Source organism: Rhinolophus sinicus, linkage group LG03, assembly GCF_036562045.2.
Source record: "Rhinolophus sinicus isolate RSC01 linkage group LG03, ASM3656204v1, whole genome shotgun sequence".
Classification (NCBI taxonomy): Eukaryota; Metazoa; Chordata; class Mammalia; order Chiroptera; family Rhinolophidae; genus Rhinolophus; species Rhinolophus sinicus.
The window spans coordinates 147,795,111-147,812,029 of record NC_133753.1 but is presented as its reverse complement, the minus strand read 5'-3'; the positions used below and the strand labels follow the sequence as shown (position 1 = coordinate 147,812,029).

Below are 16,919 nucleotides of genomic sequence, written 5' to 3'. Positions count from 1 at the left end.
TTATATAAAGGCTTAACATTTTGAGAGGTGGACAAAGTATGGGCTAGTTGTTTTGTTTTTATTATCTCCATTTAATTAAAATTTTTTTATGTCCTATATATTTTCCATCTAACTTTTTATTTTGAAAAAATTTAAATGTATGAGGAAATTGAAATGAACATCTATGTACCCTTCACCTAGATTTTTCAAGTATTAATATTTTGCCATGTTTGTTTTATATCTGTTTCATACTTTTTTCCCCCTGAAACATTGGAAGTAAGTTTTACACATCATAACACTTTACCCCTAAATACTTAGGCACATATCTTCTAAAAATAAATATATTCTGCTATATAATCTTAACACATTATTACACCTAAGAAAAATTAATATTAATTTAAGAATATATTGAAATTTCTCAATTTCCTCCCTCAAATTTTTAAATGAAAGATCTAATCAACTTTTACACATTGTACTTGGTTATTATGTCTCTTTAGTCTATTTGAATTTAGAATAATCCCCCACCTTTTTGCTTTTTATAATTCGAGATATTTTTTTGAAGAGTACTTGCTGCTGTCTTATAGAATTTCTCATATTCTGGATTTATTAATAGTCATGTGTTCATATTACAAGTTTAAGTCAGTATGTGCTGGTAAATGGTTAACAGCCGCTCTCTGGAACAGCAGTGGTGTTTGTGGTGTTTGCTGATTTCTGTAGTGTAAATACTCCTACCTTGACTGATTTTTAAGCTGCCATTGGACAGGAGTTGGGGAGAGGTGCACAATTGTCTTTCATGAGTTTGTAGACACTGGCTCCAGACCCCCACTCATCTAAGCACTTTATACTGCCTCCTTACTCCTCACAAGGACCCTGTGAGTTAAGTATCATTATCATCTCCAATATATAAATGAATAAAGTGAGATGCAGAAATAGGAAGTTGCTCATAAGGTTAAGGATTGGAACCAGGGTGTCTGGCGGTAGGGTGTGTATCCTTTTTGCCATCAGGCCGTTAAGCCTGCCCACGATGAATCTACAGGCATCGCTCTAAACAGAAACCTCTCTCTTAGTCTTTCTCTTTAAAAACGTAAATAGTAATATTCAGTGAGGTCCTTCATGGAGTTTTATTCCATTTGAAGTAACCAATCTGACAAGTGAAAAAGCAAAAAAAAAAAAAGAACAAAATAGATATGTGACAGTTTTTAAAAGGTTGGTATCATCTCTTTTTGCCCAGAGGAATCTCGAATTAGAGGATCAGGAAGAGATTCCAATTTACTTATCCTGAGTCTTTTGCGTTATCTTGACTCAGAGTCTTGGCAAGGATGGAAATTTGGTCTATTCGATTCCTTTTCCAATTTACTTTCAATTTCCCATTTTAAGGGGTTTTCTGGACACTTGAATCTCAGTTCTCCTGGCTTTTTCCCTTAGTAATAGCACTGAGAACATGAAAAGTGGACTAAAATTACTCCTCTCAAGCTCCCAGGGCCATATTCTAGGGTCCTGGGATTTGGTGAGGTAATTCATATTCATTCTATTCATAGTGCACATGATTTTACAAATCTGGGTTGTTCTCCTTGTCGTTATTCTAGACTAAAGAAAATTCAGGTCTCCCAGGCTAGAAACTTGGGCATTATCCTTGATTCTTTCTTCTTTTTTTGTCCTTTTATCTGTTATCAAATTTCTACTTGTCTTTTTTCCTTTTGAAATATCTCATTGATTTGTCCCTTCTTTTTCTGTTCTCGCCTAGCACCCCACCATTACCTTATACCTTTCTTACTATACCAACCCTCTGCCTGAGCCCTTCTGCCAGATTAGTCCAGAAGAATTCTGCTTTTATCATTCCACCCATCTGATGTAGTTGAGAGCTGCTAAGATAAGAGTGAGCCAACATTAAATATAAAAGAAGAATATGATACTCATATATTGCTAAATGAAAGGATTAAAATATATAATTTTAAAAAACAGTATTAAAATGTATAATTCTGTATGTGTAATTCACACACATGCACAGCATACAAACCTTTATATTTTTAAAAATCAAATATATATGCTTATTTTCTCATTAACATGCTTATTGGCCATTTGTATATCTTCTTTGGAGAAATGTCTATCTATCTATCTATCTATCTATCTATCTATCTATCTATCTATCTATCTATGTATATATATATAGATATACAGTTGATACATATATATATATATATATATATATATATATACAGTCTCAAATATTAGTTGATATTTCTGGATGGTAAGGTAACTGGAGATTTTAATTTAATTTGCAAGTATGTATTTTCAGAGGTTTCTGTAATATACATATATGACTTTCAAAATAAGAAAAATATATTAGTTTTTATCTAAAAAGAGAATACTGGCCGAGCTTTAGTTGCATTTGCAGCTAGAGCTCCCACTTGAGAACAGCATCAATTGTTATGCACATTATTAATTGAGGTGCCAGATGGTGTGAATATGATGTTATTTAAAAAATTATTAACCTCAATGAACCTGACATCAGAGGATTGAATACCAGCTATACAAGTGTATTTGTCTCTTACTGAGATACTAACTGTTGTGCATTAGTCATATGATATTTGATCAAAATATTGCAAGAAATCAAGGTTGTAAGAAACTTTTGTGAATGGAACCCTCTCTCAAAAAATGTTTTTCTTCTTTTGTGTTCTAGAAGATGGGCTGTGGATATTGAATAGTCTTCTCAATTACAAGTTGTTTAAAAATTGAATTACAATATCTCTTATTCAGTAGTTCACATACTTTAGAAATATATTTGCAAATAAAAAATAAAATATTTTCCATTTTTAGTAACTTCAGATATCATTGAGAAACATCTGATGGTAAACTGTCATAACAGCTTTAGAACTCAAGTGTCTTAATCTGTTTCCCAAGGATCCAGCAGTATCTTTTAACCAGAGATTAAATTATAGTGCTTTGGCTTCATCCTTAAGTTGGCTGGTGGCTTAGTGATAAAGTTGCATGTTGTTATGACATAAATCCAGTCTATCAGGTTGTTATCTGAATTGCTCATTTTTCAGCTTGTCATTTTTCTAAGTATGAATAATCGCTGTGAAATTTGGCAAAGTATAGCCAATGGATAAAGACAAAGAAATCAAACAAGGCTTCGTAAGAGTTACGATGATGTTTAAGGTTTATGATCGTTTTTCATTTTATTCATGTCTTATTAATATTACTGATGTGAGAAAGAACATTCTTGTCCATATCAAAATAATTACCTTATCCCTCCTTGCCTTTTTAAAAACTGAAATGGTACCCACTGAGCACTGTGTCCCTCAATCAATCCTGGAAATTTAGAAGGTCATCAGGAATAGTTACCCTCATCCTAAGGCTGCTGGGTAATAGCGAATTAGGGATTGTGACGACAGGACCTGAGATGGAGGGAGTGAGAGGAAGGAAAAACTGACTTCTTAGTGTCGAAGGTACATTGACACTAATATCCAGAGAGGCAAGAAAAAAAAGATCACATGTGGCTGCTCTCTGGCAAAAGAGATAGTGCCAGGATAGGAAGACCAGATGGGTCAGTAATTAGAACAGTGACAGAATAGGCCACAGTCCGAGGGGGTGAGTGAGTGGTCAGATCTCACAGACCAGGAAGGACAAGGTGTAATCACTGGGCAGCCACTCAGGAGTGTTAGGTCCATCCAGCATATGGCATCTTCAAAGCTAAGAGACTTTTTGAAGGTGGCAACTGAGTGCTGCTGGTCTGATTCCAGGGCCCAGTTTCCTTTGTATTTGGGATTTTGCACAGGCTTAATGTTAGTGGAATTTGTTATGATGATTTTAATTCAGGGGGAAATAGGTAAATTATATTCGTTATGCTCTATCTACTCAGGCAAAGAAGTATAAAATATACTGTAAATATTTTTTTAAATTTACAAATAGTTAAAAAATAAAGTTGCATACTTAAAATGTTTTTAGTAGCTAAAGAAGTCATGTATGTAGAATATCTTATTCTGATATTACTAGAAAAATCAGAAATTACAGATTCTAAACAAATCAATATAGTGAAAACCTAGGAATAACTGGTCACATAATAGCTTAACCTGAATATCCTTCTCAAACTAGAAAGCAGTCTTAAACCATTGTTTTTAAGAAGCAAGGAGACTACATCTCAGTTTCTGAAACCCACAGTATAATAGATATCTATTTTAAGAGAAACATTCAGCATAATACTTTTTCTCTCTTTGAGGAGATCTTCTTTAAAAGGATCTAGGGGTGGGTATACCTGTGCCATGAGAACATGGGATAATTGAAACTGAGAGAGAGAGAGAGTGAGAGAGAAGACAGCTGCATACATTGCTATATTTTTTCTGAATAACTTTTAATAATGACCCTTAAGCTTCTAGACCATCAGCTATTTAATTAAAGGTTTGAGGCAATGACCATTATCTTTTAAAAACAAATCTAAAAGTTAATTTCTATATGCACTATTAATAAGATAACTGCAGATCCCTGAAAAAAATACTTTTCTACAAAATTGATTACAACAGCTATGGCAAGATTATGGGCTGGATGTTAGGGCTGGAACGATAGGTAAATCAGAGGACTCGACCAGGGGGAGTCTTACAGTTCAGTGTGAAGATGATGAAATTGGGGTGATGCTATGAAGGAGAAGCTCGGACAGAACCTGGGTGGTTCATGATATTATTGAAGCTAATGAAAATGATCACTACATTAGTGTTAATTGTACCTAAGTTGAAATGTCATGATCAGATGAAATGTGCAATATGGTATTAATAATAGACATCTTTGTCTAGAAGCTGTTTGAAATATGTATAATTTTATCCAAATGAAACAGAAAGAAGCTCCAATAATCAAGTTATATCAAACAGAAAAGTAGTTCAGTGTAATTTCCCTTCTTAACTGCTAGATATGCCCAGTTATTTTGTTTTAGCTTATCTTGCTACTAAAGTGCTCATTACTGTATAGCTTTTATAAATCTAAGAAATCCTTTTGCTCACCTTTTGTTTTTTGTTGTTGCTTCTGTAGGAATTTTGGTGGACACTATCACTCTTTGTGTAAAGCGGTACATCACCTGGCAACTGTTGACTGCATTTTCTCCCTGGCCAAAGTTGCCAAGCAAGGAGATTACTGCCGGTAATACATTTTTTATTCCCTGCCCCTCCTGCCCCCATTTCATTGCTTTAGATCAGATGACATTATTCAATCAATTTTAGTGTTTTTATTATAAAATTCTAAAATTTCTCAAATATGTTGGACTCTTGGTAAAGATGAATCTCATACACATATAGCTTGATTTTAAATTCCTTTCTTGCTTGCTCTGTCACTAAGTACAGTGAATGCAGATGTTCACTATAACTCCAGAGGTGAATATTATATATTTCAATTTTTAAGTTTATGTGGGTGTCGTTTTTATAAAGGAACAGTCCTTTCATTTGTTAGTTTTGACTTGAACACTTTATAATATATTTACCTTTATAAATTATAAAAGTCTCATTTAAATATTTAAATCAGATATGAGTGACACTCAAGGTATGGTTCATTCTGAGGCAAATTGTTCCCTCTTTCTCTCAATTGCTCTTCCTTCTGTCCAAAACCTGAAGCTTGAGCCAGGCTTTTTGCTCACTTCTCTGCCCTCCAGGCCCACTGGGATTGGGGGTGCTGGTGAGGGTTGGGTCCTGCCTTTCAGACCCTCTGGGGTGGCAGTCCTGTTCCCATTTCTTTGCTTGGCAACACCTGGGCCGCCAGGGTTTCAAGCCGCCCTACCCCAGGGTGGCTCTGTGCCTGGGCACACCCCTGAGCGGGTTCTCTGTGGCGGCTCCATTTCTGCTGCACTCTGCTACTTAGGCTTGCTCTGGCGGCTCCCCCAGGCTGGAATTTCATGCTGGTGGTTCTTGCAGTTCTGGTGGGCATTGCCCTACGGGGCTCTTTGGGTCTCTTTTATAAGAGCATAGCCCCTTCCTGAGGGCTCTGCCCTTATGACATAATCACCTCTCCAAGGCCCCACCTAACACCATCACATTAGACAGTAGGTTTCAACATAAGAATTTGGGGTGGGGGGACATAAATATTCAGTTTGTAGCTCAAAGCCTCAGTTTTTTCATATACCTATGAAACGAGAATATTTTAACTTGCTGGCTTAGTGCGAGAACTGAAAACAAAATATGGAAGAGATAATGTCTGTCGGTGCTGTGGCATAGAGTTCATTACTATAATAGATATGTTTTACTCTTCATGCTTCCTTCGTATCTTAGTTTCCTCTTTAGTTTGTGCCAAATATCTTTTTTAACATTTAAGTGTCCTCTATACCTAGCATAGTACCCATAGTAGATATCATAAAATAGTTTATTTAATGTAAAGAATTTATTTGTGGGAAGAAAGTTGAAGGAATTGGCTGCGCTATTTATAGATTTAAAATGTACTCAGTTTGCTGTTTTGTTTCATTTTGTTGTGTTGTCCATTTATGCGTGGAGTGTATCTGCAATGCCGGGCAAAACAGTTTTGTTTAAAATAGGTTCTTTGCATTTTTGTTATTGTACAATTTCTTGTCACATCAGAGGGATTCAACATACATATTTGCCTAATCAGTTAAGTGTTGGCATTTTAGAGCTGAAACTTTAGAATGCAGGATATGAGGGGAAATTATATTCTATTAGTCATCTATAAAAACGAGTTATGTTGTTTTTTTTTTAATTCATTTATTTATTTTTAAAGATTTTATTGGGGAAGGGGAACAGGACTTTATTGGGGAACAGTGTGTACTTCCAGGATTTTTTTCCAAGTCAAGCTGTTGTCCTTTCAATCTTAGTTGTGGAGGGTGGCATTCAGCTTCAAGTTGTTGTCCTTTCAGTCTTAGTTGTGGAGGGTGCAGCTCAGCTCCAGGTCCAGTTGCCGTTGCTAGTTGCAGGGGGTGCAGCCCACCATCCCTTGCGGGAGTCGAACCGGCAACCTTGTGGTTGAGAGGACACGCTCCAACCAACTGAGCCATCCGGGAGGCAGCTCAGATCAAGGTGCCGTGTTCAATCTTAGTTGCAGGGGGCGCAGCCCACCATCCCTTGCAGGATTCGAGAAGTTGAAACAGCAACCTTGTGGTTGAGAGCCCACTGGCCCATGTGGGAATCGAACCGGCAGCCTTAGGAGTTAAGAGCATTGAGCTCCAACCACCTGAGCCACCGGGCCGGCCCCACGAGTTATGTTTTTACTCTAGTTGAATCTAGTTCTGGAAGAATAAGTCTATCTTCAGTTGACTTGATTTCTTCCTTATGTATTGCAATCTTAGTAGGAATTCTTTCTTGGGGCACAAGTTTGTGAAGCAAGTTTTTCCTAATAGTTTCTGTTTCTGAATTAAGCAGAGGATTGGCTACAGCCTGTGCATTTAGTGTGTGTTCGGGCAAAGCTCTTCCCATTGAAAATACTTGTACCTGGTTTATCCCTTCTTACACTTCTTCAAGTGACCTTCTGCTGTTTGCTGCTGATGATGCTGTAGATAATGAAAAAAGGACATGTATATGGGTATATGGTTTGGTACATTACACCAAATTGAGAATTTCATATCTATATGTGTATATGTATATCTACGTATATGTACACCTAAGCATGCATATTATTACACATAATGTATAATTTAAAATAATACGTAATTTTCAGTGTGGTATAATAATCAGAATCTAGCTTTGTTGTCAAAAGGACTGCTTCTAGCCCACCCTCTGTCACTAACTAGCTGTGTACTCTTATTTAAGTGTTAGGTACCCATATATAAAGTTGTAAGAAGAAAAGTTATGAATTAGTAAATGGGATAAATCTTAAGGTTGTAGAAATTCTTTATTCAGATGTAGTTTTGGCAAAAACTCCCATCTGAGGAGTAAAACAGTATTCCTTATTACCTCACTGTAAAACTATGTGATTAATTCCTATACCCATCAGAAAATTAACAAGCAGTTTTAGAGTATCTACTGTATGCAAGTTTGGTCCCAGATTTTTTCAGTTTGATGCTTTTCCTTGTTTAGGCATCTTCCTGTGTGTGTGTGTGTGTCAAGTGACCCCTTGATTTGCATAAGTAAAATTTGAATCTCTCTTTTAGGCATGTCATTCAGAATGTACACTTTGGATCAGACAAGCATGGGTTTTTGAATGGTAGCTTGTTTTTTTTTTTTTTAATAGCTGATGTTAAGCAAATTACTTAACATCTCTGATTCTCAGTTTCTGCATTGACAAAATAATAGCTGTCTCTCAGAGATATTGTACAGATGAAATGAGATAAAGATATATAAAACTTCTAAGCAGGACCAGGCAAATGATAAGCATTTAGTAAGCACTTAGTAGCTATTATTTTTCAAAGGTGTTTAATTATTCAAACATCAGAAAAAAATCAAGTATGGAAAAAATTCTTTGTTTTTAATAAAAATATCTGAACTTAAGGGTTGTTAGTATCTTTCATACCCCTAATAATTTATTGTTTTTAAAAAATCATTTTTAGTTGTTAATACTCAATCTTATTTGTCTCTCAGAACACGATAAGCATAGTTATTTTAAAATCTGTTATCTGATAATTCAAATATCTGGAGTCCTTCTGAGTCTTTTTCTAGTGTCTGTTGTTTCTGCTCTTTTTCATTCATGTATCTCCTTGAATGCCTGGTTGTTTTGATTATCTTACAAGCATTGTATTTGCAAAATAATTTATAGAAATAATTGGATGTTATATTTCTTCTGAAAGAATCACATTTGCTTTTATCAGGCACCTCAAGACATTTATAACAATCTGGCATCACTAATCCATATTTAGATTTGAAACAATTCAAAGATTCAATGGCTGCAGTTCTTACCTCAGATACACTTGTATGCCTAGTGTGCAGCCCCTTGGTGGCTCAATCCAGAGCAAAGCTGTACATAGTGCTCAGCCAAAGCTACTCCCTCAGAAATCAGCAAATGCCCTTCCCGGGCCTCTGTCCTACCCCAGGTCCAGGCCTGGTAATTCCTTGGTGTCTTGTTAGTTACCAGGTGCCTTCAAGTAGCTGTTTTCTATACTTTATCCAACTTTTTATTTGTCCCCAGTAGGATTGTTCTAAATCGTGCTCGCTTCGGCAGCACATATACTAAAAATAGGATTGTTCCAAATCACCTATTCTATCAGATAATTTCAGGAACTATTTCACATGGTAAGGTAAATTGGATATCATATGTTTAGAAAAATCCACCTGAAAAAACAAATGAGTAATCATGTCATAGCCTTTAAGTAATGTAATTGATCTTTTTTTTTAGCAGCCATAAAATTGAGTGTAAATAGCCATGAAATAGGAAACTTTCGCCTAAAATGCATTTTTAAGCTAGTATTTAAGTATCTGAAGTTTCCTTTTTTCCCATAGATTTTCAGCTTGTTTAAAGATTTAGTACATTTGAGCTATTGTAGTTAGTTCAAATTGATTATTTGGCTTCATAATTGCAGTCTTTTTTTTCTAAATGCTATAGATATTTTATCCATTTTAGGTAAAAGTTTTTATTCTAGGTCTTTCTATTCAACTTATATGCTCGATATTATATGTTTTACTAATATAAATCATATTCTGTTTCTCTGGGGCAGTTAAAAGAGAAAGATGCAATTTTACCAATAAAAAATAAAACAAATAAACTTGTTTAAATTCGATGTTTCATTCTTTCCAGGCAGCACCCAGATTTCCTTAGTTCTTCTTCAATGCCATAAGATTTCATCAGCATAAGTTTCGTATCTTTTTTGCTACAATTATCCTATCCTAGATGATAATCTCAGCTCTGCGAATTATCATTTGCTTCTTACTCAACCAGGAAGTGTTTTGCCATTATATAATTTTGATAGCAGCAGAGTAAGTCAGTGTAGATTTTAGAGCAGAACAAATCACTCAAAATTTTATTTTGCAGTGAAAACCTTCCTGGGAAATCATATCAATGTCATGAATATGATATACTGTGTTTCCCAGAAAATAAGACCTAGCCGGACCATCAGCTCTAATGTGTCTTTTGGAGCAAAAATTAATATAAGACCCGGTATTATAGTATAGTATAGTATAGTATAGTATAGTATAGTATAGTATAGTATATTATATTATATTATATTATATTATATTATATTATATTATATTATATTATACTCGGTCTTATATAAGACCCGGTATTATATTATACCCGGTATTATATTATTATATTATGTTATTATATTATATAATATTATACCCAGTCTTATATTAAAATAAGACCGGGTCTTATATTAATTTTTGCTCCAAAATACACATTAGAGCTCACGGTCCAGCTAGGTCTTATTTTTGGGGAAATAGGGTATTGATTCCACATGACAGAGCACTGAGGATTTTATTTTATAACTGGTATCACTTATAGATGATTTCATTTTTTTTATAGCAAGTTCATAACCCATCTAGATTAAAAAGTCTATATTTAGAATTATATTCTAAAATTTAAAAACTGTCTTTTTCCTGTGATTATAAATGTGTCTTTCCAAAGTATGGTTTTAAATTGTTTACTCAGAAGATACTTCAGTCACTTTCTTTGAGAAATGTGAGTATACATTCTTGGGGTTTTATTAACAAGATATATATAAGAAGAAGAATTTAAGTATGTAGGAAAGTAGCATTTCTTGATGTTATAAGTTCAGAAATGTGCTTATATGTGAAAGTTCTGAGTCAGCGAACTAGAGGAGGTCATTGTTAAGATATTATAGGGAAAAAGACCAACAAACGGCCAAGAAATTGATGAAAAGGTGTTTAATCTTAGTAATGAATGACGGCAAATTAAAACAATGAGATGACACAATTCATCCACCATATTATTAAAAATTAGAAAGATTGATAATACCAACTTTAGGTGAAGAGATGAAAAAAAGTCAACTTTCATATACTGCTGGTGGGAAGGAAAATTGATATAGCTACTCTTATGTATTAAAATAAAAATTATGCATACCCTATGACTTAGAAATTCCACTTTGGAAATTTCCTCTGGCTTAGAGAAACACTTGGACATATGCATATGGACACATGTGTAGAGTTGTTCATTGAAGCATTGTTTATAACAGTGAAGGTCTAAACAGTTTAAATATTCAACAATAGAGAACAGCTAATATTCCATGTATCAGCTTTCAAACAATGCTGAAGATCTGATAACTAAAGTTATAGGTAAAAATAGAAATATTAAAGTTTACAAAACAAGACCAGCAAAGCAAAAAAAGTTTTTTGTATCAATGTCCCAAAAGATACCAAAGACCATAGAAAGATGTTTTTTAAATCGATCAGTGTGATACACCACATAAACAAAATAAAGAATAAAAATTATATGATCATATCAATAGATGCAGAAAAATCATTTCACAAGGTACTATATCCATTTATGATTAAAACACTTAATAAAATGGGAATAGAAGGAAAGTATCTCAACATAATAAAGGCCATATATGACAAACCCTTAGCTAATATACTTAATGGTGAAAAACTGAAATTTTTTCCTCTAAGATTATTAAGATCAGGAATAAGACAGAGCACCCCCCTAACCCCTTGCCCCCCCGTCATCACTGTTATTCAACATAGTATTGGAAGTCCTAGCCAGAGCAGTTAGGCAAAAGAGAAATAAATAAAAGGCATCCAGATTGGGAATGAAGAAGTTAAATTGTCACTTTTTGCAGATAATGATTCTTTATATTGAAAACCCTAAAGACTCCACCAAAAAACTATTAGAAACAATTAACAAATCAATAAAGTTGCAGGATACAAAATCAAGGTACAAAATTCCATTGCGTTCCTATACTGACAATGAAATTTTAGAAAAAGAAATAAAAAAAGCAATTCCTTTTGCTGTTGCAACCAAAAGAATACAATACCTTGGAATAAACTTTACAAAGCATGTGAAGGACCTATGTGTTGAATACCATAAGACATTATTAAAAGAAATTGAAGAAGACACAAAGAAATGGAAAGATATTCTGTGTTCATGGATTACAAGAATCAATATAGGCAAAATGGCCATATTACCCAAAGCAATATACAGATTTAATTCAATCCCTATCAAAATCCCAATGGCATTTTTTTCAAGAAATAGGAAAAAAAAATCATCGGAGTTGTATGCAATCAGTAAAGACCCCAAATGGTCAACGTAATCCTAAGAAAAAAGGACAATGCTGGAGTTATCTGACTTCAGTTTATATCACAAAGTGATAATAATCTAAACAGCGTGGTAATGGCAGAAAAACATACACACCGACCAATGGAATAGAATTGAGAACCTAAGAAATAAACCCATATATGTATGGGCAGACAATTTTCGACAAAGGAGCCAAAAACATACAATGGAGTAAAGAAAGCCTCTTCAATAAATGGTGCTAGGAAAATTGGAAACCCACATGCAAAAGAATGAAACTAGACTACTATCTGTCACCATATACCAAAATTAACTCAAAATGGATCAAAGACCTAAACATAAGACCTGAAACAGTAAGTTGCATAGAACAAAGTGTAGGTACTAAACATATGGACCTTGAGTTCAAAGAGGATTTTATGAATTTGACTTCAAAGGCAAGGGAAGTAAAAGCTAAAGTAAATGAATGGGACTATATCAAACTAAAAAGCTTCTGCACAGCAAAAGAAACTATAAACAAAACAAAGAGGCAACCACCCGAATGGGAGAAGATATTTGCAAACAACACCTTTGATAAGGGGCTAATATCCAAAATGCATAAAGAACTAGTACAACTCAACAACAATAAAAATCAAACAACTCAATTAAAAAATGGGCAGAAAACCTGAACAGACACATCTCCCAAGAAAACAAACAAATGGCCAACAGATATATGAAAAAAAATGCTCAACTTCATTAGTCATTAGGAAAATGCAAATCAAAACCACCTCATATTGTTAGAATGGCTATTATCAGCAAGACAAGTACTAACAAGTACTGGAGAGGTTATAGAAAAAAAGGAACCCTCATACACTGCTGGTGTGAATGTAAATTGGTACAGTCACTATGGAAAACAGTATCAACTTTCCTCAAAAAATTAAGAATAGTATTACTGAATGATCCAGCAATGCCTCTTCTGGGTATCTACCCAAAAAATCTGAAAACATTTATTCGTAAAGACATACGTACCCCTGTGTCCATTGCAGTATTAACAGTGGCCAAGACATGGAAACAACTGGAATGTCCTTTGATAGATGATTGGATAAAGAAGATGTAATACATATATATGAGGTGTGATCAAAATATATGGTGAATGTTTACATTTTTAAAAAATTATTACAGTAAAAAACACGTTGCCATTAATCCTCCTTGGAATACGCCCCCTCACTTCAAACACACTTATCCCATCATTCTTGCCACTTACTGAGGCAGTTCTGGCAATCCTCTTTCATGAGTGTCTTTAGTTGTGCTGTCATGGTTTCCTCAATATCCTGATTGATTCAAAATGTTTTCCTTTCATGGTCATTTTGACTTTGGGGAAGAGCCAGAAGTTGCGCAGTGCCAGATCCGGTGAATAGTGGATGAGGACACACCGTAATGTTTTTATTTGACAGAAATTGCCATACCAGAAGCAATGTGTGACGTGGAGCATTGTCATGATGGAGGAAGAAGTAAAGACACTCACGAAAGAGTACCTCCAGAATTCCTTCAGAAAGTGGCAAGAAAGATGGGATAAGTTTGTTTGAAGTGAGAGGGAGTATTTTGAGGGGGATTAATGGCAATGTGTCTTACTGTATTAAGTTTTTAAAAATTTAAACATTCACCATATTTTTCAATCATACCTTGTACAATGGAATATTAGTTGGCCATAAGTAAAGATGAAATACTGCCATTTGTGACAACATGGATGGATCTTGAAATTATCATGCTAAGTGAAATAAGTCAGATAGAAAAAGTCAAGAACCAAATGACTTCATATGTGGGATATAAATCTGAAAGCAACAAGTAAACAAGATAAACAAACAAAAACTCATAGACACTGACAACAGTTCAGTGGTTACCAGAGGGTAAAGGGGGAGAAGGGGTTATAGAAGAGGGAAAAAGAGGCCAAATGTTTTGTGATGGAAGGAGAACTGACTCTGGGAGGTGAACACACAATGCACTATATAGATGATGTATTACAGAAATGTACACTTGAAACCTTTATAATTTTACTAACCAATGTCACCCCAATAAACTTAATAACATTTTTTTTAAAGTTCTAAAAAATACTGAAGACCATAAAGATGTTTTAATTAAACAGAATATGAAAATTTTAAGACATTACGTCCCCAAATTCAACACATAATTTATATTAATGTAACAAATGTAGAAATAATTTTACATGATTATTTTATTATGCTTACTACTGAAAATTATTTAAGTAGCAATAATCTGAACTATAATTTTTATTAATGAAAATATCTTAGAGAATAAGAAGAAATATAAAAAATAAAAAGGATCTTGTAAAAAAGGTAGATCTCAGTAGTGGAGCCATCACGCAAGACTCTGCTAAAGTTTGTGCTTCAGAGCACTATTATAATTGTCTTCCCAATTCTTATTTTATAATTAAAATTTAACTTTTATACTCAAAGTCTTAATCTGAATGTATGTACCTAAAGTCCATGTTTAAGATTTTGTTGTTTGACAGACTGGCCAGAAATTTTCCATGCTATCTTAGAAATTTTTTAAAATGCTTTTTCCAAGCCTATACATTGAAACATGCTTGTTTTTACAGACCAACTGTACAAGAGGAAAGGAAAATCATAATTAAAAATGGCCGTCATCCTGTGATTGATGTGTTGCTTGGAGAACAGGACCAGTATGTTCCCAATAGTACAAATTTATCAGTAAGTAATATAATTCATTATGCCAAAAATAATTAAAGGTGATAACTTTGATCACAGACTTTTAAATACCAAATAATGTTTTTAAAATGTACCCAAGTTTTAATTTTGGCTTTAAATGAACTAATCCTTTGCTATAGTTTTATATTTACTGCCAAATACGGAGTGCTGTTTCTAATGAAAAATGATCTATAGAGGAAAAGATTCATCAACTAAAGGATTAGTCTTAATTAGTTATCCTGGGTTACCCAGTAAAAATATTTTATATTTATAAATGCCCACAACTGCTAATGGGATAGAATCATACTATGGTTTTGCAAATTCCTATTAGTGTATTGTGATGTATAATGGAGCATTTTCATGCTCCACTACATTCAAATATTCTGTGAAAGAATCAGAGATGCTTCAGCTGATTTCAGTGATGAGAATTTTTGTCATGTGGGCTAACGTTCTCTAACAGAACATTGATGATCCTAAGTATCATTCATTTAACACATACTGAGTGCCTATTTAGCCCCAGGTAATGAAGCAGGTATTAAGACAGTGGTAAGCAAGACAGAAATACTTCCTGCCTTCAGAGAGCATTCTGTCTAGCAAAGAAGACAGGCTATTACCCTATAGCTCAGGATGATTCACATCCATGGCAGGCTGGAGCAGGGCGGCAAAAGATTATATCACCATACTCAGAATGTTGTGCAACTTAAAACTTATGAATTGTTTATTTCTAGAATTTTCCATTTAATATTTTCATACCTCTGTTGACCGTGGTACTTAAAACTGTGGAAAGTGAAACCGCAGATAAGGGGGTACTACTGTACTAGCAAGAGAGTGATTGAAGCTGGGGAAAAAAGTGAACTTGTGGGAGGGTGTGTGTGTGTGTGTGTGTGTGTGTGTGTGTGTGTATGTATGTGTTTGTGTGTGTGTTATGTCATCAAAGATAAAGAAAGCCGTATGCTAATTAAAGCATTAAGGGTAGTTTTATTCAGTAGGGTAAAGAGTCCAGCATGAACTGAGCTCATCTTCAATTTGTGCATAATAGTGACTGGGCATTTTATTATTATGTTTTTAAAGATTTTTATTAAAAATATAACTAACATACAATATATTAGTTTCAGGTGTATATTATAGTTATTCAATATTTATATACGTAAAGAAGTGAGCACCATGATAAGTCCAGTAACCATCTGACACTACCATGCCAACACGATATTATTGACTATATTCCCTATGCTGTACATTACATCAGGTGTACAGCATAGTGGTTAGACATTTATATAATTTAAGAAGTAACTCCCCTGTCTAGTCTAGTACTCTTCTGGCACTATACATAGTTATTACCATATTATTGACTATATTCCATATGTTTTATTTATATCTCATGGCTATTTTGTGGCTACCAATATGTACATCTTAATCCCTTCACCTTTTTTCACCCACCTCCCTAACCCTCTTCGTGTCCAGCAACCATCAGAATATTCTCAGTATCTATGAGTTTCTCTTTTGTTTGTTCTTTAGATTCCACATATAAGTGAAATCACAATGCATCCGTCTTTTCTCTGTCTGATATACTCCACTCAGTACAATACCCTCCAAGTCCATCCATGTCACTGCAGATGGCAAGAACCCATTCCCTTCCATGGCCGAGCAGTATTCCATTGTATATATGTACCACCTACTCTTTATCCATTCTGCCATCGACAGACACCCAGGCTGCCTCCACATTTTGGCCATTGTATACAATGCTGCAGTAAACATATGGATGCACATGTCTGCTTGAAGTAGTGTTTTGGTTTTCTTCGGATAAATACCCAGAAATGGGATTCCAGGGCTGTTAGGCACGGCTGGAGGAATGAGTTGCAGGAGACCAAAATCGGTCTATTAGAATTTATTTGGCATGTTTGAGCTGCGGGAGGTCAGGTTAGAAAAGACCATAACCTCTCCGAGTAAGAGGGGTATGGAGTTTTATAGGGGACAGGTAAACTGGCTGTTCCTCTTCAATGCATCACAAGCAAGCAGAGAGCAGGGCAGGATGGCTTCTAAGATAAGATGGTTTCTATTCAGCATATTCTGGGCGGTTTCTCCAGGCCTAAGGCGTCTTTGGCCTATAGTAGAATTTTCTATTGAGTTTGGCTTTTT

General features: G+C 34.6%; 1 protein-coding gene across 1 annotated transcript in view; it reads left to right on the top strand.

Moving 5' to 3' along the window:
• The window catches only part of MSH3 (mutS homolog 3), a 143,459-nt gene that overhangs the window by 83,545 nt on the left and 42,995 nt on the right, over nt 1-16,919 (top strand). Inside the window, exons 18-19 of the mRNA XM_074328782.1 lie at nt 4,999-5,106; nt 14,675-14,786. Of these exons, the coding sequence (XP_074184883.1) occupies nt 4,999-5,106; nt 14,675-14,786 (220 nt within the window). The remainder of the gene's footprint in view (nt 1-4,998; nt 5,107-14,674; nt 14,787-16,919) is intronic.